Raw genomic sequence first — 22,174 nt, 5'->3', positions numbered from 1 at the left:
GCTATGACGAAACTGGCTCTCATGACGACCGCCACAGGAATGGACGACCCAGAGTTACCTCTGCTGCAGAGGATAAGTTCATTAGAGTTACCAGCCTCAGAAATTGCAGCCCAAATAAATGCTTCACAGAGTTCAAGTAACAGACACATCTCAACATCAACTGTTCAGAGGAGCCTGTTTGAATCAGGCCTTCATGGTCGAATTGCTGCAAAGAAACCACTACTAAAGGACACCAATAAGAAGAAGAGACTTGCTTGGGCCAAGAAACACGAGCAATGGACATTAGACCGGTGGAAATGTGTCCTTTGGTCTGGAGTCCATATTTGAGATTTTTGGTTCCATCCGCTGTCTTTGTGAGACGCGGTGTGGGTGAACGGATTATCTCTGCACGTGTATTTCCCACCGTAAAGCATGGAGGAGGAGGGGTTATGGTGTGGGGGTGCTTTGCTGGTGACACTGTCTGTGATTTATTTAGAATTCAAGGCACACTTAACCAGCATGGCTACCACAGCATTCTGCAGGAATACGCCATCCCATCTGGTTTGGGTTTAGTGGGACTATCATTTGTTTTTCAACAGGACAATGACCCAACACATCTCCAGGCTGTGTAAGGGCTATTTTACCAAGAAGGAGAGTGATGGGGTGCTGCATCAGATGACCTGGCCTCCACAATCCCCCGACCTCAACCAAATTGTGATGGTTTGGGATGAGTCGGAGCGCAGAGTGAAGGAAAAGCAGCCAACAAGTGCTAAGCATATGTGGGAACTCCTTCAAGACTGTTGGAAAAGCATTCCAGGTGAAGCTGGTTGAGAGATTGCCAAGAGTGTGCAAAGCTGACATCAAGGTAAAGGGTGGCTATTTGAAGAATCTCAAATATAAAATATATTTTGATTTGTTTAACACTTTTTTGGTTACTACATGATTCCATATGTTTTATTTCATAGTTTTGATGTCTTCACTATTATTCTACAATATAGAAAATAGTAAAAATAAAGAAAAACCTTTGAATGAGTAGGTGTTCTAAAACTTTTGACCTGTAGTGTACATTTGAAGCATATTTATTGGACAATTGCCATTTTAGATGGCTATTTATAAGAATTCAGTGTGGAAAAATAACACTTTTGAATTTCCCCGGCGTAAAACAATATATCGGCAGATATATATCGTTACGTTTTGTACCCCAAAAAATCTGAATTGGTATCGGACCCCAAAAAACATATCGGTCAAGCTCTAAATGAAATAGCCACAAGCTCTAATGCTCACAATGAAGATAATGGAATAATGGGGGAAGGCAGTGAATGAGGGAAGAGAGGAGAGAAAAGGAGAGACAGGACAGAGGAAATATGGATAGATTTCAGATGATAAAAAATAGGATCCCAAATTGAAGTTATTCTTCTAGCAGTGTATTTCAGAGCATCATCTAGTTTCTTTGTGCAGCTGTGTGAACAAAGATGTCAGTCTATTTTGAATCAGAAGAAAGTCATCCTGACACTGAGGTTTCTCTTGGCTGCAGCAATGAAATGTCAAACAATGTGTGCTGAGAAATAGCTGAAGACATCAGACTGGCACGCCTCCCCCTCTCCCTCCCTCACAAGGGGTCCTAGGGGGAGGCAGGGTGTCTGTTAGGGTGCTGGCGGAGGGGTTGGGGCACCATCAGACCTTTAGGAGGTACTGGAGGGTGTCGGGGGTCCAAGGACGAGCACTTTCATGCTCAGTTGAGTCATATTGCAGGTCCCTTCAAGAAGAACAGACTCAAAATGTGTTTACACTATTGCTTTCCTCTCTTTGTGTGCATCTGTGTGTGTCAGCAGACATTTAAGACAGGGTGTGTTTAAAAAGGGCGTCTCCTATATCAAGGTTTATGTGGATAACCAGGAAAGGGAAGTGACACTGAAACGGACGTCAACAAAAGAAGACATGGCAGCATACACCCTCCCCTCCCTGTTTATATAGAGTTCCAGCTCATTGGAAGTGTGTTGCAACAAGCTGCTCATAATCTAAATTGCCTGTCACAGGCTGGCTATCAAATGAAAATGGCAAGGCGAGGATGAACACACACTGGCAAACATATACTAATCAATCCAGCTGGAGGTATGGCCAGCGACAAGGCTGAATTAGTAATACACACTCCACTATTAAAGTATATTGCAGTGAATTAACACCGAGAAAGAGAGAATGAGAGGAATAGGAGAAAGTCCCCTGGTCCACACAAAGCAGATACTTTTCTCGTTCCACAGAGAGGATAAGGGTGCTTTGAAGAGAAACAAGGCTAAAGTCTGCCTGACAGAATGCATTTGCCATCTGTGCCGGGGCTGTCATCATCGCTCAGAGAGAAGAGGACGGCGGGCAACAGAAACGCGAGGGGGAATTTGACTTTTCTTCTGCATTGTTTTGTTTATGGGTCTTTCTGTGATGCCCTTCAGGAACATATCAATTTCCTGCAGAATGGCAGTATGCTCACACACACACACACACACACGTCGTATCCTACCAACACACAACACAACCAAACTCCCCCTCAAGAACACACTCCCTTAGTAATGTACACACACACACATCACGCTGACTAAACACGTCACATAAGCCCATGCTTACACACAGCTTTCTGCCAGCTGTGTCCACTGAGCACTGTTCCCACGGCAGCCTGACCTGGGCCAGACTAAACACCCAAATAGCTTAGCACATGCATGCAGACACACATACTATCGTTCTATACCTACAAAAACAATAATATCCACACAGTGTATGGTGAACAGAACTACATGGAGTTAAACAAAAACTGCTAAATGAATGAAGGTCATATCTAATATTGTTTTTCTTTTCCCCTGATCCAATCCTGGAGAAGCTCCCAAGACAGACGCAGCCAGTGTCCCAATCACTGCACTACGCTACATCATTGGCCTCTGCTAAACACTGTGCTGCTGCTGCTGCTCAGTCACGTGAAAGCAGCAAGCCTTAATGCAGCAAAGTGAGCCTCAGTCTCCCCCAGCACAGGCTACAGCACACAGATCTATCGAGGACAGTTACACTACACATACACAACTCCAGTGTTAATATTTCAACATGTGTGTGATTGTGTAAAGGTTTGTGAGTCTCATTTGGTGGTGCAACTTCTCCATTACAGGCAATGACTGTATATGAATGGACAAAGCCATCGATCACATGACACCATTCATTCCTATGTGAAGACTCAATAGCGCATTGAAGCCAAATGAAGACGGTTAAAGGAAAATTCCACCCAAAAACTATCTTTTGGTATTTGTTTCATTAGTCCATTGCTGATATGGTCCCAAAATGTTTTTCATGTATGATGCATTTTGCATCATATGTTGCAAAACGCAGCATAATTTGATGAAAAATGCATCATAACAGCTGTATTTCTGTATTTTGAAAGTTATATATTTTGAGAACTTGATTGCTGACATGCAAAACATTTTGGGACGATATCAACCCTGGCCTAATGAAACAAATACCAAAATATTGTTTTTGGGTGGAGTTTACTTTTATGATGGCATCTCATGGAGCCATAACATGCTTTATTTTAATTTTTAATTACAATACAAATAAACATAGGCCATTTGGAGACATAACATACACAGTTTGAGCAACTCCAGGAAGTGACTTTGCAGGCTAGCTCAGTGCTGCCCCCTCTCATTGAGTAACTGAAGTTGAAGGCCGAACTGGGTACTGCAGGTTGCCATTAGTAACTACTTCTGTGTACGATTTTAAAATAATCGATTCAAGGACATACATCTGGTGTATTAGAACCAATTATTGGTACCATGACTGTCTCCTAAACATTTTATATACACCAAGATTGACCACAAATATTGCCATTTTTCCATTCACTATAATGTTGGATTGATCCTGTTTTCTGCTAACAATGCCTGCAGTACCGTGGTCGGCCTTAAACTTCCGTGGCTTCAATGAGAGGGGGCAGTCGTTCTCCCCTGATTAAAGGACCAATGAGGGATACGGAGAGAGGGATGAAGGAGAAACTAGAGAGCGACACAGAGCAGTTCCTTAGTGAAGAGGCATGGTAAACAGTGCAGCTATAGACACATACAGTACATGCTCACACACAACGCCACTGTAATCCAGGCTCCAAACTGTGACAGGGGATCAATAGACCATCAGAGCTCAACTGATACTCAATCCAGCCTGTCCCTGTCCCTGTGTGGTGGGCTGGGCTGGGGAGGGTCTGGGCAGTGTGCCAGGCTGCAGCACTCTGCTCTCTATGTCTGTGTGTCTGTCTGGGGTTAATGTTAAATGTACTGCCCATGCTGCAGGGCCTGTTCTGGGAACATACAAACTCATGGATACATAGACACGCATACACTCTCTACGCACGCACACACGCACAATCACACACACGGCCTGGCTGGTAGGAGGCTGGCAGTAATCACAGTCCAGTTTATTTGAAGACTGAGGTCATGACCAGAGCCTCTCTCTATAGCTGTCTCAAACAGGGAGACTGATAACACACAGAGTCTGAAGACACACACACTTACTGTACACAGTACACACACACTCAAACTGGAAATGATGACACACACACGTAGCTCTGCAACATTGGCACAAGGAAGGAGACGAGCAGAGAAGAAAGGCGAAGCGAGGTGAGGAGTGGTGGGGCTAAGAGCCTCCTCCACCCCCTGCAGACAGACAGGACTGTGACATGGCCGTCTCTCTCTCTCTCTGGCAGGAAGCAGCTGTCATAAAGGCTCCTCAAAACAAACCATCGCTCTATTCTTCTACTGTTGCCTCAATAGGATATACATTCCTCAGCTCGGCCGAGCTCGGCCTCCCAACCACATTCCATTGTGCTGCAGAATAAATGTGTCCCCTTCTTAGGGATGGCTGCCCCAAGTATTCACCCATAACAAACAAATGGACCACTAGAATAGATTATTTGATGTACTGTCAACAATGGGTGCTGATGGTTAGTTAGGCCTAACGACTACTACGCTCTGTTACACTACAGACCAGACCACTATGGTCAAATCCTCTTCTCTGTGGACCTAAAACTTCCCCTGTCTGTCCCGTGTCTGTCTTAGCTGTGCTGAGAGGTCTGTCTGGGCATCGGGACAGGGAGATGCTTGGATAACCCAGATATCAGGGAATAAATGTGGAGGAATGCTCCTGGAGCAGTGGCCAGGTAGGACAGAGAGGACCTTAACATCAGCCAGGGAGAGGGAGAGAGGGAGCAGTATCCAGAGGAAAGAGGGGTTATGCATCACAATAGTCCAATACAATCCAATCACATTAATTTCATAACAAGAGCAAACTTCTAGCCAGTGTCCAGTCAGTGATAGTGCATAGCCTATGTGATTATGAGAGTGTGTTTTCGATACCAGAGAGGGACAGTAGAGTATGTTTAATCGTATTTGCTAAAGGATTTATTCCACTGCAGCCTTGACAGTTTGAATAGAGTCCTTTGAAAGCCGGCCAATGGGCTACCCAGCCTTATTTAAAAAAGTAAACAAGCCCATACAATCAAACGAATGAGCAAACAACAGCCGTACCAAAGCCCCGAGCCCCACTCTGTCTTCCAACTGGCCTACAGTACAGACTCTCTCTCTGGTGCAAGACTCAGGTGACTGAAGTGATGCCAAGATGGACTGTATGTTGTGTGTGCGTGTATATTCTGACATTTGAACTTTCCTCAGAAGATTAAATCCCTCCCTTCCGCTCTCTTTCCATCTCTCTCTCCATCCCTCCCATCTTCAAAGCCTGGTCCAGTCAGGAATGTGTTGCCGGGGTGCTGGTATCTCCTGCCCTGCCCTTGGTGAGTAAGTGAGTCAGTAAGTGAGTGACAGCTCTAGGTTAGGATGAACAATAGGGAACACCTGCTGTGGAGGGGCTCAGGAGATAAAGGCCTTTTATACTGCTGCCACCTGTTCCCAGGTCAGCTGGCCAACCACCTTCCGGCTACTGCCACCTGGTTACACGCACACACAAACACCTTGACCTACCTGGCCAGGCACACAGCTGGGATACCGCCACAGGTCCCCCTCTGGCCCTCTGTGATATACACGGCCCCTTCTGTCCCCTAACAGGTCTAGCCACACTGTACCTGCAGCAGTAGCTAGTTACTCTGCGCTGCTCTGTCTGGCTGTGATGTGTTGTAAGGGAATAACTAAGCAGCATGTTGGTTAATATCTCCTCTCCCCTGCTGGGCCTCTCCACTGGGGCCTGGCTCCACACTTACACACACTCACCAGCCCTCTAGCTCACTCTCACACAGGCCATTCACACAGTACATGACAGTATGCATCTCTCTCACAATCACAATATGTAAGAGCCTTCTCTTCAGGTTTTTCTTTCCGTTTTCTCCTTCTATGTGCTTACATCTCTCACTCCACCCCATGAGTCCCACTCAATATTTCCCCTCTCAGTTTCTCTCAATCTGACTTTCTGTAAAAATCCAGATGGTTTAAACAAACAGGGATAAAGTGCAGACTAGCCCAGAACTCTCCAGAGGACTGACAACTATGTGATTCAGAAATACATCTCAGGCTCATTTAGTCTGGAGAACTAACATAAAAGCAGACACACAGAGAGCACCAGAGGTCAGGCTGGACTTCAGCTAAAAAGAGAAGGGCACTTCAGAGCAGTGGGACCCAGTGTGCTGCTGCGTCAGGGGCCACAGCAGCAGAGGAACATGTGTGCTGGGGGGGACACCTCTAACAGTTTAAACTCCTTCTCCCAGAGACCCCCCCCCCCAGCACACATGTTCCTCTGCTGCTGTGGTTGCCAGGGAGACTGTCAAACACATCAACTCAAAAGGAAAGCGGGAGGTCTGGGGAAATGTGAAATGTGGCTCAGGGTTTGGGTGTCTCAGGTGTGTGTGTGTGGACATTGTCTGGACAAACAGGAAATACACATTTAGGATTACAGGATTGTGCATTGGCGGGTTGATGCTGTGCAGTACTGTAGACACACTCATACTGACATATCCACTGACACGGCAACATCACTGCAACATGTCTTCTGTAATCTACTGAGACATCTACATGGTGAGTGCTTGTCTTCTTTCTTATCCATACAACACAAAAACACTGACTGCCTCTAACCAATACAAAACAAACAATTCCCATGCAAGAACACAAAAAGGATGCCACAAAAAGGATGCCTCCTCAACACAAACTTAACAACCATCTGAAAGAACTTCCCCACACACACACACCCTACAGGCAGGCAGGTGTGATGCATCAGGTCCTGTGAAACACAACCTGAGACATACTTTTAACAACACCGCCTTCTGCTCCACCCAGTGGGCTTCCACCTACCCACACCTGATAATGGCTGCTTGAGAGCTGTGTGTGTGTGTGTGTGTGCACACTGGTTGCTACTGTGCACACAGAGACTGTCAGCTCTCTCCTGTCACCTTCCAGTGACACAGTTACAACCTGTCACCACCACAGCCCTAGCTTACCCTCACTTTGGCTCAGCCTGTCTTCAACCCTGCCAGGTACAGGTAGACCTGCATCCTGAAGATGTGCTAGAGGTTACAGGTAGTGCAAGTGGTTGCCTTACAACAACGCCAAGGAGAGGATATTCACAGACACATACACCAACAAACACAACCCAGTGTGCTCAGCTGCAATATGTTTAGTGCCTTCAGAAAGTATTCACTCCCCTTGACTTCTTCCATATTTTGTTGTGTGTACAGCATGAATTTAAAATGGATTAAATTGAGATATTTTTTTGTCACTGACATACTACTACACACAATACCCCATAATGTCTGTATTTCATATTCAATAAAACATTTTTACATGTTTTTTATTTGTCACTATGGGGTATTGTGTGTAGATGAGTGAGAACCCCCCCCCAATAACACAACATAATGTGGAATAAGTTCAAGGGGTATGAATACTTTCAGAAGGCACTGTATATATTCCAGAGGGCAGGGCATATGTGACAGGTCTATAATTAACAGTCCCTAACTCAAACACACACACACACTGTCACACACAAACTGTCACACACACACATAAACAAAACATTCACCCAAATACACACAGGCATACACACAGAGTAAATGAGTTGGCACAGTGCAGAGTGTTCCTGTTTAAACCCAGTGTAACTGATAGGAGTGAGTTAATCACTGGGAACCATTTTGTGCCTCGCAGCAGGCCGTGGAGGTGTATTAACTGTAAGAATGTTCTCACAGTATCCCCGGGGGAGAGTGGAGGGGCTCCTCCAGATGTCTGTAGCCATGAGGAGAGAATGCAGGACCCCTAAACACACACACACACACACACACACACACACACTCTAAGGCTGCTCCCTGCCTGTAAGGGGTTCACCCAGCTGCTCCTCATCCTCTCATCAGCAGACCCAGGCCAGGAGGAAGTCCTTGAAAGGATAATACACTTCCTGCCCATTTAAAGATCTCCTCTCACAGCTCAAGGCCAATAGAAAAGCCACGCAGTTCCCCCAAATCTGATTGATGGCTAACCCCAGTTCTTTTAAAGTGGTAATTTGTGCAGAAATCACAATTATGAGAGTGTTGTTATAAGGTGGTGTAACCATGTAAAGTGAGATTAAAGGCTATACAATGGACATTTCATCTCACCGGTCACCTGACCGGGCAGTGTGTACACACCACAAACACACAGATGCTTGTCTACGGGTGACTACGTCAATCTCCTCAACAGTTATCACACCACAGAACTCTACCTAAACCTAAACATAGAGACCTCAACATAAGATACGACACACAGCTCGTGCATTCTAGATGGTGCATATACAGCAGGTTTCTATAAAGAGGTCTCATTAGTATGTGAGGATGCTCTTTGCTCTGCAGCTGAATGAGGCACATCCACTTAAGCTAGTATCTTTTAGCACTCTCTCATTACAAACATTGCAACGTGTAACACTCAGACATATTAACCTATGGTGGTGAAGCACATCTGATAGCCCTGATGAAACATAACACCATGACTGGTCCTTCACTTGGGTGCGATGACACTAGTGCTGAGCGATTCACCGAAATGTTGGTTATTTTTTGGTTTTTAAACAACTAATTGACCGACATCGGTTCAATTATTATTTGAATTCCATTTCCTTCAGTTTTTTTCTGTGAGCTGAATGCGCACATTGCACAGTGGCATCTGCCAAACCCAGATTCATCTTTCGGACTCGCAGATGGTGAAGAGTGATTCATCACTCCAGAGAACGCGTTTCCACTGCTCCAGAGTCCAATGGAGGAGAGCTTTACACCACTCCAGCCGACGCCATGGAAACCCATTTCATGAAGCTCCTAACGAACAGTTATTGTGCTGACGTTCCTTCCAGAGGCAGTTTGGAACTCAGTAGGGAGTGTTGCAACCGAGGACAGACAGTTTTTACGCACTTTCAGCATTCGGCGGTGCCATTCTGTGAGCTTGTGTGGCCTACTGCTTCGCGGCTGAGCCGTTGTTGCTCCTAGACGTTTCCTCTTCACAATAACAGCACTTACAGTTGACCGGGGCAGCTCTAGCAGTGCAGAAATGTTACGAACTGACTTGTTGGAAAGGTGGCATCCTATGACGGTGCCACGTTGAAAGTCACTGAGCTCTTCAGTAAGGCCATTCTACTGCCAATGTTTGTCTATGGAGATTGCATGGCGGTGTCCTCGAATTTACACACCTGTCAGCAACGGGTGTGGCTGAAATAGCCGAATCCACTAATTTGAAGGGGTGTCCACATACTTTTGTATATATAGTGTAGTTTAACACATAAAACGTGGTAATGAACTATAATGACCATAATCAATTGCGCATCTACTTGTCCGGTCTGTGTTTCTTTTACACCTGCTACGGAAGAGACAGAAGAAAGCATTTTCGTGAGGTGATATAAAGAGCAGCTTTTGCTTCGCGAGTTATCTCTACCTGAAAATCCATTATCTAAGTGATTGATAGTTGGTATTCAGCAGTCATAAAAGTATGCCTTATTTACTTTGAAGAACTACAAAATAGGGATTTTGTCAGACAGATATAAGCAGCAGTTTAATAGAGATGAGATGATGACTTGGAATGAAATAATAAAGTCATCAAATAAAACAAATGTAATATACACAACAACTCAAATATTTTATGAAAGTAAAGTAATGAGAATATATGATGGTTAATAATTGATAAGCAGTAATGGACAGTCACTACCCTCATGGGACTTTTACTAATTGTTTTATTCTGTGTTGTTACAGCATTCAACCCATATAACGCATAGTGCATTTAATGTAAAATAAAAAAATATCAAAACCGAAATCCGTAATAAAAAAATACTTATCGCTCAGCAGTAGATGACACACACACACACACACACACATACACACACACATCACACACACACACACACACACACACACACACACACACACACACACACACACACACCTGAGTGATGTAGGAAAATAGTTGATTTTCCTAAATCATAAATCAGCCTGCTCTCAGAGCTCTCAGCGAGATGGGAAACATGAGTGAGCTACAGAGTTCCAGAGGATGCTCCAGAGAACTGAGGAGGCCTCAACTCCGAAGAGCAGTTATTTTGGCACAACTATGAGAAAACTACTACTGTTGCCGCTGCAGCATACCTCACAGGTAGTCTCTCATCACCCTCTCTACTGTTCCAGATGTAGGCCTATAGAAGCCTTCCTTTCCCTTCCCTGATTCATAAAGTTAAGATCAGAGTGGAGCAGAGACCCTTTAAAAAAAACTGCAGAACTTTGTAGAATTCATGAGAATGTTCTGATCTGGGAGCAGAATGTTCCAGTCAGGCTCGAACTCACACACACACAGGCACTTACACACACATGCAAAAACGTGTACACACACGCACATACGCACTCAGTCACACACTAAATTGAGAAGTGTGTGCACAGATATACAGACAGACATGCCCATACTGTATGACTTGGGGGTGTAGAGTCAGGCCAGACTTAATGTATGATAACTTTCCTCTCCATCTCTGTAATAACAAAGAGAAGGTTTATTTTTAGGCCCCTGAGATGTCCCTCTATAATTAGAAAAGCAGCCCTCTAAGTTGAGAACATATGGAAATCATTAGCCTTTGCAGACATACTTACTCTCTCTCACAAAGTGTGTGCGTGCGCACACACTAATACATTTACACACACAGACACACTGAACATAGGTCAAAAATACAGGAAAATATCAACAAACGCAACTGCCCTGTTAACAATTGAAATACTCACACACCACAACACAGGCTTATTTCATAGACAGTCAGCTACAGTCAGCAGCAAAACAAGGGGGGTTAACAATTCCATTAATGAAGAAGGGCAATTCCACGGTAACAGAATAATGCTGAGACTGTACGTCAAACGAAACCCAATGATCGCAAAGACAAACAAACCATACAACTCTATGCACAAGGACTACTTTTAACAATTTCCACAGAAAATTGTACAAAAACACATTTACTTGAAGAACAGATGCAAAGTTTGGTAACAGAATGTCGGTTTGTGCTGATGTGCCATCATTGTGTTACCAAACTTTGCATCTGCACTGTTCTTCATATGTTTGGTCCTGTCCCAAGATCGTTGTGTTTTCGACAAGTGTTTTTGCAACAATGTCTGTAATTTTTGGAGTCAATGTAGAATTGTGCTCCCTGTTGGCCCTTTTTGGTCTAACACCTACTGGTTTAATGGTGTCCAGGGTAGTGCAGGATGCAATAGCTTTTGTAACTATCCTTGCCAAGAAATGTATAGTCCTGGAGTGGAAAAACATTCACCCACCATCTCATAGTCAATGGCTGCAGGACTTGATTCACTTTTTAAAATTAGAAAAAAATACGATACATTTTAAAAGGGAAAAATATGTATTTTATCCCTCCTGCTGAGGCAAGACCCTCCAGGAAATGTACTTGCCTGACTGTCGCTGCTTTTGTAATTATTATTTATTTTCCAAGTATCTGATGTGCCTCCATTCTGTTTAACTGATTTTTACCTGCTGAGAATCTGCTACCATACCTGTCCATGTACCTTTGAGCTGTGTTTCTTGGTCCTGGCCCTGGGGACCCATCAAGCCTCTCATTGGGGTTGGGTGTATGAGGGTGGGGGTGGGAATGTGCACCCATTTGGGTCCCCAGGACCAGGATTAAGAAGCACATCCTTTGAACAATGTAAAAATTTACTTGTAAATCATTAAATATGTAATAACTTGAAATGTGAAATATGAGAAAAAACGGAATAAATGTATTTATCAACAACAAAATGTGTGTGTGTGTACACAAGACTACAGTAACGTTAGGTAGTCTAGAGAAGATAGTCTTACTGTTGTGACACAGTGGCGATGATGATGTGCATGCATGTGTACGTGAGTGTGTGCCCGTCTATGTTCAGAATCAATGTCACCCGGCGTTGTGTAGTGAGGTAACACTACAGAAACAGAGAGCAATCAATCAACCAATCACTAGAGTTCCCAACAAGCGGCTCTAAATCTCGGCAGCATGCTAATCGATAGCACTTAGCCTGAACCGCCAGTATTACGCAATGCCGCTGTGGTCCACTGCTCTGGCAGATTATAGCCATGCCACACACACAGGAGTACCCACAGAGCATGACAGCAGGTCAATCAAATCTATGAACACAACTGCTCTCAATTAGATAGGGGATTGATGAAAAGTTGGCTGGTGTTTTTGGTGTGAGTGCTAGGCTTGGGCGGTATACCGTATACCGGGGTATTTGGAAATAGCCAAGAGATGGTTTTTCAATGCCATCAATACCGTTTAAACTATTTCTTATACGTTTTTTTATAAATACAAATATTTGTAGCTACTTTACTTTTAAACTTTACAAGCCAAACCTTCATACCATAAGTGCTACACACAGCCTACATCATTGTCACCATATTAGCTAACGTCATAGTCAACATACAGTGAGGGGAAAAAAGTATTTGATCCCCTGCTGATTTTGTACGTTTGCCCGCTGACAAAGACATGATCAGTCTATAATTTTAATGGTAGGTTTATTTCAACAGTGAGACAGAATCACAACAAAAAAATCAAGAAAAACGCATGTCAAAAATGATATAAATTTATTTGCATTTTAATGTGGGAAATAAGTATTTGACCCCTCTGCAAAACATGACTTAGTACTTGGTGGCAAAACCCTTGTTGGCAATCACAGAGGTCAGACATTTCTTGTAGTTGGCCACCAGGTTTGCACACATCTCAGGAGGGATTTTGTCCCACTCCTCTTTGCAGATCTTCTCCAAGTCATTAAGGTTTCGAGGCTGACGTTTGGCAACTCGAACCTTCAGCTCCCTCCACAGATTTTCTATGGGATTAAGGTCTGGAGACTGGCTAGGCCACTCCAGGACCTTAATGTGCTTCTTCTTGAGCCACTCCTTTGTTGCCTTGGCCGTGTGTTTTGGGTCATTGTTATGCTGGAATACCCAGCCACGACCCATTTTCAATGCCCTGGCTGAGTGAAGGAGGTTCTCACCCAAGATTTGACGGTATATGGCCTGTCCATCGTCCCTTTGATGCGGTGAAGTTGTCCTGTCCCCTTAGCAGAAAAACACCCCAAAGCATAATGTTTCAACCTCCATGTTTGACGGTGGGGATGGTGTTCTTGGGGTCATAAGCTGCATTCCTCCTCCTCCAAACGCGGTGAGTTGAGTTGATGCCAAAGAGCTCCATTTTGGTCTTATCTGACCACAACACTTTCACCCAGTTCTCCTCTGAATCATTCAGATGTTCATTGGCAAACTTCAGACGGGCCTGTATATGTGCTTTCTTGAGCAGGGGGACCTTGTGGGCGCTGCAGGATTTCAGTCCTTCACGGCGTAGTGTGTTACCAATTGTTTTCTTGGTGACTATGGTCCCAGCTGCCTTGAGATCATTGACAAGATCCTCCCGTGTAGTTCTGGGCTGATTCCTCACCGTTCTCATGATCATTGCAACTCCACGAGGTGAGATCTTGCATGGAGCCCCAGGCCAAGGAAGATTGACAGTTATTTTGTGTTTCTTCCATTTGCGAATAATCGCACCAACTGTTGTCACCTTCTCACCAAGCTGCTTGCCGATGGTCTTGTAGCCCATTCCAGCCTTGTGTAGGTCTACAATCTTGTCCCTGACATCCTTGGAGAGCTCTTTGGTCTTGGCCATGGTGGAGAGTTTGGAATCTGATTGTTTGATTGCTTCTGTGGACAGGTGTCTTTTATACAGGTAACAAACTGAGATTTGGAGCACTCCCTTTAAGAGTGTGCTCCTAATCTCAGCTCGTTACCTGTATAAAAGACACATGGGAGCCAGAAATCTTTCTGATTGAGAGGGGGTCAAATACTTATTTCCCTCATTAAAATGCAAATCGATTTATAACATTTTTGACATGCGTTTTTCTGAATGTTTTTGTTGTTATTCTGTCTCTTACTGTTCAAATAAACCTACCATTAAAATTATAGACTGATCATTTCTTTGACAGTGGGCAAACGTACAAAATCAGCAGGGGATCAAATACTTTTTTCCCTCACTGTAGCTACTAGAACTAACGCATTAGTAATCCCGCTACAATCATGCAGTACAGTGTACAGCAAGCAGTTTAGCAGTTACACGAGCGGGCCCCTGTGGCAATAAATTAATATTACCAAATGTTTATCTTGACTTGGAAGAATTCCAGTGTTGAATAGCCATAGCCAGCTAGCTAACATAGCCTCCCTCTGTTTTAGCCGGATGTTTGAGAAGGCTAAACTAGCTAGCTGCATTCCCTAGCTAAGTAAGTGAAAGTGAATAAAATAAAACAAACTATTGCTAGCTTTCTCTCTCGCTTCTCCTTAATTTTTGAAGAAATGAATTTGTTCAAAACTGTTCAACTATTGTCTCTCTCTCTCTGAGTCAACAACACACAACATTTTATGCACTGCACATGCTAGCTAGCTGTAACTTGTGCTTTCAGTACTAGATTCATTCTCTGATCCTTTGATTGGCTTGACAACATGGTCAGTTCATGCTAAAAGAGCTCTGATAGGTTGGAGGACGTCCTCCGGAAGTTGTCATAACTACTGTGTAAGTCTATGGAAGGGGGTTAGAATCATAAGCCTCCTAGGTTTTATATTGAAGTCAATGTACCCAGAGGAGGATGGAAACTAGCTGTCCTCTGGCTACAAAATGGTGCTACCCCAGAGTGTGCTGTTGAGGCTATTGTAATTTTAATCAATTATTTGGTGACATGTGAATATATTTAGTATAGTTTTAATGTCTCACTGTAAAATTAAAATTAATTAAATTCACTGAGGATGGTCCTCCCCTTCCTCCTCTAAGGAGCCTCCAATGCCTCCTGGATCAAGAGCCTTGCTATCTAATATTTGTTGAGTGTGTGTGCAGAAAACTGTGAGTAGCATTTATGAGTTACTTGTAAAACTTTATGAGCTGTCCTGCAAATAGTTTAGGTCAGAGACTGTATAAAATGTTTGCAATGCGCTCTTTAGCATTTAGTTAGCACTCTCTATGGGATGTTTCATGTACTTGTTAGCATTTCTAACCATCGGATTACAGAGGCTAAGATGGGTTTGAAAATAGCACTCCTTGTGTTCAGTGCCGATATTACTGAATATTCCGGTATAATAATATGCCATTTAGCAGACGCTTTTATCCAAAGCGACTTACAGTCATGCGTGCATAATTTTTTTTGGTATGGCACAAGGTCGGTATGAAGTTATGACAATTTGGATACCGACCAAGCTGAGTGCACCACTATGATGCCTTATGCAACGACAGGCACCACAGGGTTCTGATTTTAGCCATCTTTCCTTTATTGTGTTTATTTTATATGGCTCAATACAGTTCTCGATAGTGCCTCCCTGGAACAGATCTATAAAAGGAAGAATAATATATAATTTAGAGCGAGAAAGACAGAGAGGGAGGGAAGGAGGGGGGATAGTAAGAGAGAGAAAGAGATTGAGAAAGAGAAGGAGGGAGAGAGATGGAAAGTGAATGAAAAAGCAGACAAGAGAGCAGTTTTCTGTGTGCAGTAATGGCAGTCAGAAGGCCAGGGCCACATTACAGCTCAGTAGGAGCTCAGACAGACAGACAGACAGACAGACAGAGCTGAACAGGATGGCAGGGAGGCATGTGTTCCTTTAAGAGAGGCTGAACTCAATGAAGATCACATCTGGGGCCTGTCCTGCTGACTCAGGCCTTCCACTACACTGCTCAGAGAGAGGGGAGCTTACCTCCAATCACACAGGACTCAGGAGACAGAGAGAAAGAGTGAGATAGAGGAGGAGGAGGTGAAATGGGGGTGGAGACAGGACAGGAGAGCCGAAGACAGAGAAAATAATGGAGGGACAAAAGGCGGGGAGATGCACAGTCAACACTTTTCTGCCTCGTTTTAGGCGGGAAACTAGTGGGTGTAACGTGGGATAGAGAGAGCACCATGGGAACTCCGTAACAGCACAGCGCCCGCCACCCTTACGTAACTACAAAGTTATCTAAAGTCCAGAGAGCCTTACGAGCTGATAAGAACAAACAACGTTGGCCCTGTCCCTGCAGCAGGTTGTGATGTGGTTTTAAGGCGAGGTAATTAACTTAATGGGTCTGGTCTACAGGAATGATGAGGGAGGGCTGCTGGCTGACTGACTGACGGCTACTTCCTGTTGTCGTAGGTAAGCCCACCCTCTCCTCCTCTACAACAGGAAATGGTTCTGGACACACTGTACATCCTGTAAGGGAAAGATCACTTCCTGTCTGGACACAAGCCACCGCCTCAGAGGAAAGACACGCTCGGCAATTAAACACCATGGCAACAGAGGGAAGTATTGACATGCAGGGGAATGGGAGAGGAGAGCAGCTGGAGCTGTCATAGCTAGACAACGATACACACACATTACACATACACACTATAATATGCACAAATACACCACACACACACAACACGCACAGACACTATCCAAACAGACAAAAGTACATGATGCACCGCCTGCTGCTACAACACACACATCCACTTCAAACTCACAGCTCCTTCCCCTGACATCCAGTGCAAAGTGCAACTATACCAAAACTATCAAAACATGGTTGTCAAACATGCAAGCTTGAATGGAACATGAATTCACAATTTCACATACACTAAAATGTAGGGCTGAGAATTGCCACTGACCTCACGATACTATATTATCACGATACTTAGGTGCCAATACGATATGTATTGCGATTTTCACGATACTATATGTTTTGCGATTCAATACTGAGGTTTTATTGCGATTTGATGTTCAAACATATTGCTCACTATATGTCTGCTGCAGAGAGACAAGAGAGCATGAGAAAATGAGTTTTCACCAGTCATGGAAAGAAAAGCGCTGGAAATATGTTGGCTCACTATTTAAAAAGAAGATGCAGTACAAGCTATAGGATGAACAACACCAGAGTTTTGGAGCAGGTACAGCCGACTAGCGCTTTCTAACACTACCTAGCAAAAAAGGTACCTATAGCTTGCTCTCCATCTTGGAGTCAAAGTATTGATATAATATTGTCCAAAATAATATTGCGATATGTAACTGTATCGATTTTTCCCGCCATCACTACTAAAATGCACTCCAACACTCTCCCTCTCACACAACCAGTTGTATCAGAGCAGTGTGAAAGGCGAGCAATAATCCCATTCCCTGGTTTCTCGGTAGCAGAGAGAGCGGAATGACAGGATCAAAGGCTTTCTGTAAGAGCTGTCAGAAATCAATGGAGTGAAACCGGCAAGGATTATACCCTCATGTCCTAGACACATACACACGCCTTTTACAGACTATTCAAACATGGCTGTGGAAACACAATTGACACCACATTATGCAGTTAGCATTACTGTAACTTAAAGATGGAATCCGCAGCAGGGAGAAACAGCGCCACTAACCACCCCACCACCGTTGCTATTGCTTTTGTTGCCGAGCTGAGAGAAAAAAATTGCAGTACATATTGTGCTCTTCTATCGCGCGTGCAATGAAGTCCAAGGGGAAAAACAGTGTTCGTTATTTGCAGTAACTTCGTTGTTGTAATATCGCAACCGGACGTGGTTGTTTCACCATTAAGGATTCCGGCTTTATGCAATGAAAGTACTTCTGTTCCTATACAAATGAAAGCGCTAATTAAGGAAACACAGCAGTGATACTTAACCTCTCTACAAGTCAAATATTAAGAGACAGAGGTGGGTGTATGGGTGATGTCATGTAGTGACTGGGCGGGGATGTACCTCGGTCCAGGGCCAAGGGAGGAGGGCTCTAGTCTTCTGGGTACAGTCTGTACATATGGTGTCTCCTCCTTGCCCTTCAGAAAGCTCTTGGCCTCCTTGGAGTCAGCATCAACCTCTTTGGTTACCCTGGAGACCGAAAAAGACAGACAGATACTTAAACCCAGGACTGTATTAGTGGCCTTCTAATGAACATAAGTAAATATCATCAAGTTACGTAACACTGTACATTTCTCAAGAAAAGGACACACACACAAGAAGCCGTGGGTTGGCTGGCATTTAAACAAATCCCCACCCTCTCTATAATTCTCTCTCACACACACACATAAAAACATAAATTTCTTTCCCCAAAAACGGCACAGCTGATATTTCATAAACCCCTTAGGCTGGTCACTGTTTACAAGCCAATGCTTTTGGTTGAGTCCCTCACTGGTAGTACAAGAATCCCCTCCCACACAAACTCACAAATCAACATTCTGTAATATCTGACAATACTTTCCTCCATCTCTTTTTTATCCTAGGCTATGCCTCTGCCTCTCGCTCTTCTGTTTCTTCTCCCTTTCCTCCTTAAACCCTGCACTCGTTTCTAGCACCCCATCTACACAACCATGCGGTCGCTTAGGGCCCCTGGTCCCAAAAAGTAATAAATACATGTATTATTATTTTTTTAATGGAACTCAGTAGGGGTCTCAACGTACTATTGCGAGTAAGAATAGTCAAACACACCAGGTGCAGGGGGTGGGAACGTTGTGGTGATTTCCATGTGGTGGAGAAATAACAACAAGTAGGGCACTGCCAGCTGTCAGTGTAGATAGCTAGCATGCTAATGTTATCTAGCTAGCTAAGATTAGAGATTGCTGGCTAGGCAATAGCAGGTTCTTGAGCTGGACTTGTCAAAAGCATTTAGGGAAAACTTCGCCACAGATGGATAGGAGAAACCAGTTTCTTTGACTTTGCCATCTATTGTTATCTCCAAAGTTTTGGCATGTTCCATAAATTGCGGCCGCGAATCCGCCATAGAAATAAAAAGAATAAGATGAAGCACCGGTAATATGGATAGCCTAACTATTGAACGATTTGGACATGGACATACGTTTTTCTACATTGTAATGACACGGTGCAAACTTTGGTAGGCTGCTGGCAGGCTATTTGGCTGCGCTACAGCAATGCCAAATCAGCCCGTGCTCATGCCATGGTTCTCATAACTAGGGTAAGTGAAATGACAATGACTTTGCTCATGATGCACGCCGCAAATTATAAGTAACAACACCCTCAGTGCATCGGAAACGAAACACCAATACAAATGTAACAGCACAAAATAGATAAACAAGTTTGGAATATTATTTTGCGGGTACCTGTTCATTATATGATAGGCACTTGTGATTTCTAGCTACACCAATCAAAGCAGTAGAGCATGGTCAAAACCATTCATCTTTGGGGGATGGGGGGAGCGGGGTTCCAAAATGCAATCATATCAAACACAATTTTACCATTTATAAAATGGTCATATTGTTTTAATACAGACTAGCTCAAAAATAAGTGAAACTTGACAAATTAGCCGATGGATTATGATAATTTGCTGGTAAAAAAGTGGTATTTTAGAATTGCAGGAAATTAGCTGTAAAACTGCACATTTTGTCTCTATGTCCCATGACAAAATGAGTAGAATTGCATTAAATGTGCTATATAATTGCTAAATTTTCTCTCCGCCAATGGCAAAATGTGTAGAATTAAAGGAAAGTTACTTTAAAATGAAAAAAAATATATTTTGCGTCAAGAGAGGGGCCACTAAAATGTTTTGCCGCGAGGTGGGGGGCCCCCAAATCTCTCTTAGGGCCCCCAAAAGGCTAGTGCCGACCTGGAGTGTAGTGGATGATACAGCATCTAAATTCCTCAACACACACTGCACTCCATCAGATATAATACATTTTTACATTTAAGTCATTTTAGCAGACGCTCTTATCCAGAGCGACTTACCTGTGAGTGCATACTTTTAAAAAAAATAATCATACTGTCCTCTCTTCTCAAATAGGACTTAATGACAGGGATAGGATGTGCCCATGCACCACTGTGGAGGAGACCAGTCCAATATTAAGGTCAATCAGTACATCCTCTGGGAATACATTCCTTAAGGGGATTGCTCCATTAGGGTCTGGGTTATAGTTGCCTGTGTGCAACAGTAATGATATATTGCAATAATTAGGGATTTCATAGAAAATAAACAAAGTCCTTTAATGTGCTTCATATTATATATAGATACTACTACTGGTGAGACCCTGACTAAGTAAAAACACTTTCCGAGTCCTGTAAACTGACATTTGGTGTTGTAACTCAGAAGTCTAATTGCGCCAGTATGCTGTGGAATGCAGACACTTTCTCAGGAACAAAGTGAAGGTTTCAACTGTTAGGTTACACTGCCATCAGGTGGTCAAAGAGTGTAAAGCTACCGGTATGTGCGTAGTCCACCAGTGGTCTAAACTTACCGGACCTCTTCCCCAGCAAAGTCAAACACCTTAGTGATGGTGACTTTAGAGGGCTCTTTAGGTTTAGGTTCTGGTTGTTGAGGTTCTGATGGAGCCGAAATGGGCTTCTTCGGACTGTCTGTGGGTGGAGCCTGGTGGAGATAGTAAAACAAAACAGGTATTAGACATCAGAGTAGTGTTCCTAAGACTGAAAACTTGATTCCAATGCAAAAAACATGCACAGCTACCAAACTGTAACAGGAACCCAGGTTCCAACTATCATATGCCTGGTGTGTCACTTCGGGCCAGGAGTTTGTATATTTGGTGCAATACCTGCTGTTTAGTAGTAGCCTGCAGCACTGGAGTAGGTGGCTTGGATTTGTGACCAACATCACTCAGAAAACGGGCCCACAAATCATCTACTTTCTTCTTCTTTTTTTCTTCATCCTCCTCCTTCTTGGGCCTGGGAGCAGAAAACTCTCTCTCCTCCCCCTCCCGCTCTACCTTCTGATCCTCCACACTGCCATCATGCTCTGTCTCCTCTAACTTCAGTCCTCCTTTCTTTCTTTTCCTATGAGGATCGACAAAGAGTGCGGTAGGAAAAGAATGTAAAAAGCTGATAGTACATTGTCATCCACCAATTCCAGCAGACTAACAACATGAAATGTACAATAAAAACAGAGCAAAACAAAGCAATCACTGCACACCATTGGTCTAAAAACTGAGCCAAACACTAAAGTGTTGAATCACTCACCTCATGCCAATGTGTTGGCCTTTCTTATTTTTCTTCTTGGTGACATTATCAGACTGATGGCCACGCTGGTCATCCCCTTCCAGACCATCCTCTTTCACACATTCATTCATGTCATCTTCACTGAGGTTGTCATCTGTCATTCAATCACACAACCATGATAAGAAGACTTGAATTGAATGACAAATAGAGTAGCTTTCATCAAGAAACATACATGAAAAACATGACACCTACAGTGCATAGCTAATGTGTACGGGGGTTATGATTCTCTCTCACGTGTAATAAAATATCTTATCAACTGCATTTATATCTGCTTGTGGAAGTAACCTTACCAGATGGGACATAGTCTTGATCTTCATTTGAAGAATAGCCATCGGAATCATAATCTGAGTAATTCATAATTTCCCCTCCAGAAAGAGCCTACACGTTCTACCAACAGTAAACACAGCAGGGAATGTATAGCTGGCTACAGCAAGTTACAAAGCACAGGTTGTCTCACCGTTTGTCTGATAAACCCTGGCTATAGCTATCACACAGTTACAAAATAACTGAGAAAGCTATCAAATGTTTCTAGCTGTATAGCTTATTACAGCTACAACTAAATTAACGAACAAATACTCAACAAGTTTCTACACTATGAAAACGTGTGGCTTTGTTGACTAGCTACAGAAAGGAGCGCGGATCTAAATCGATCATTGTGTAATTCTATGGTAGCTGTTGTCACTTCCTGTTTTACTAAGGCAAGTCCACAGGATCAACAAATCGTTAAGAACGACGGGC

General features: G+C 43.6%; 1 protein-coding gene across 1 annotated transcript in view; it reads right to left on the bottom strand.

The window, feature by feature from the left end:
* Positions 1–22,084, bottom strand: part of LOC121531863 (craniofacial development protein 1) — a 40,429-nt gene extending 18,345 nt beyond the window's left edge. The window contains exons 1-5 of the mRNA XM_045227175.1: positions 21,727–22,084; positions 21,398–21,530; positions 20,977–21,214; positions 20,665–20,795; positions 18,185–18,310 (exon numbers count right to left, since the gene is read on the bottom strand). Coding sequence (XP_045083110.1) covers positions 18,185–18,310; positions 20,665–20,795; positions 20,977–21,214; positions 21,398–21,530; positions 21,727–21,793 — 695 coding nt within the window. The 5' untranslated portion in view covers positions 21,794–22,084. The remainder of the gene's footprint in view (positions 1–18,184; positions 18,311–20,664; positions 20,796–20,976; positions 21,215–21,397; positions 21,531–21,726) is intronic.
* Between the last annotated feature and the right edge of the window lie 90 nt (positions 22,085–22,174).

The sequence above is a fragment of the Coregonus clupeaformis genome, chromosome 19 (genome assembly GCF_020615455.1).
Source record: "Coregonus clupeaformis isolate EN_2021a chromosome 19, ASM2061545v1, whole genome shotgun sequence".
Classification (NCBI taxonomy): Eukaryota; Metazoa; Chordata; class Actinopteri; order Salmoniformes; family Salmonidae; genus Coregonus; species Coregonus clupeaformis.
Note: the sequence above shows the minus strand (reverse complement) of the source record. Positions and strands in the feature narration are given on the sequence as shown.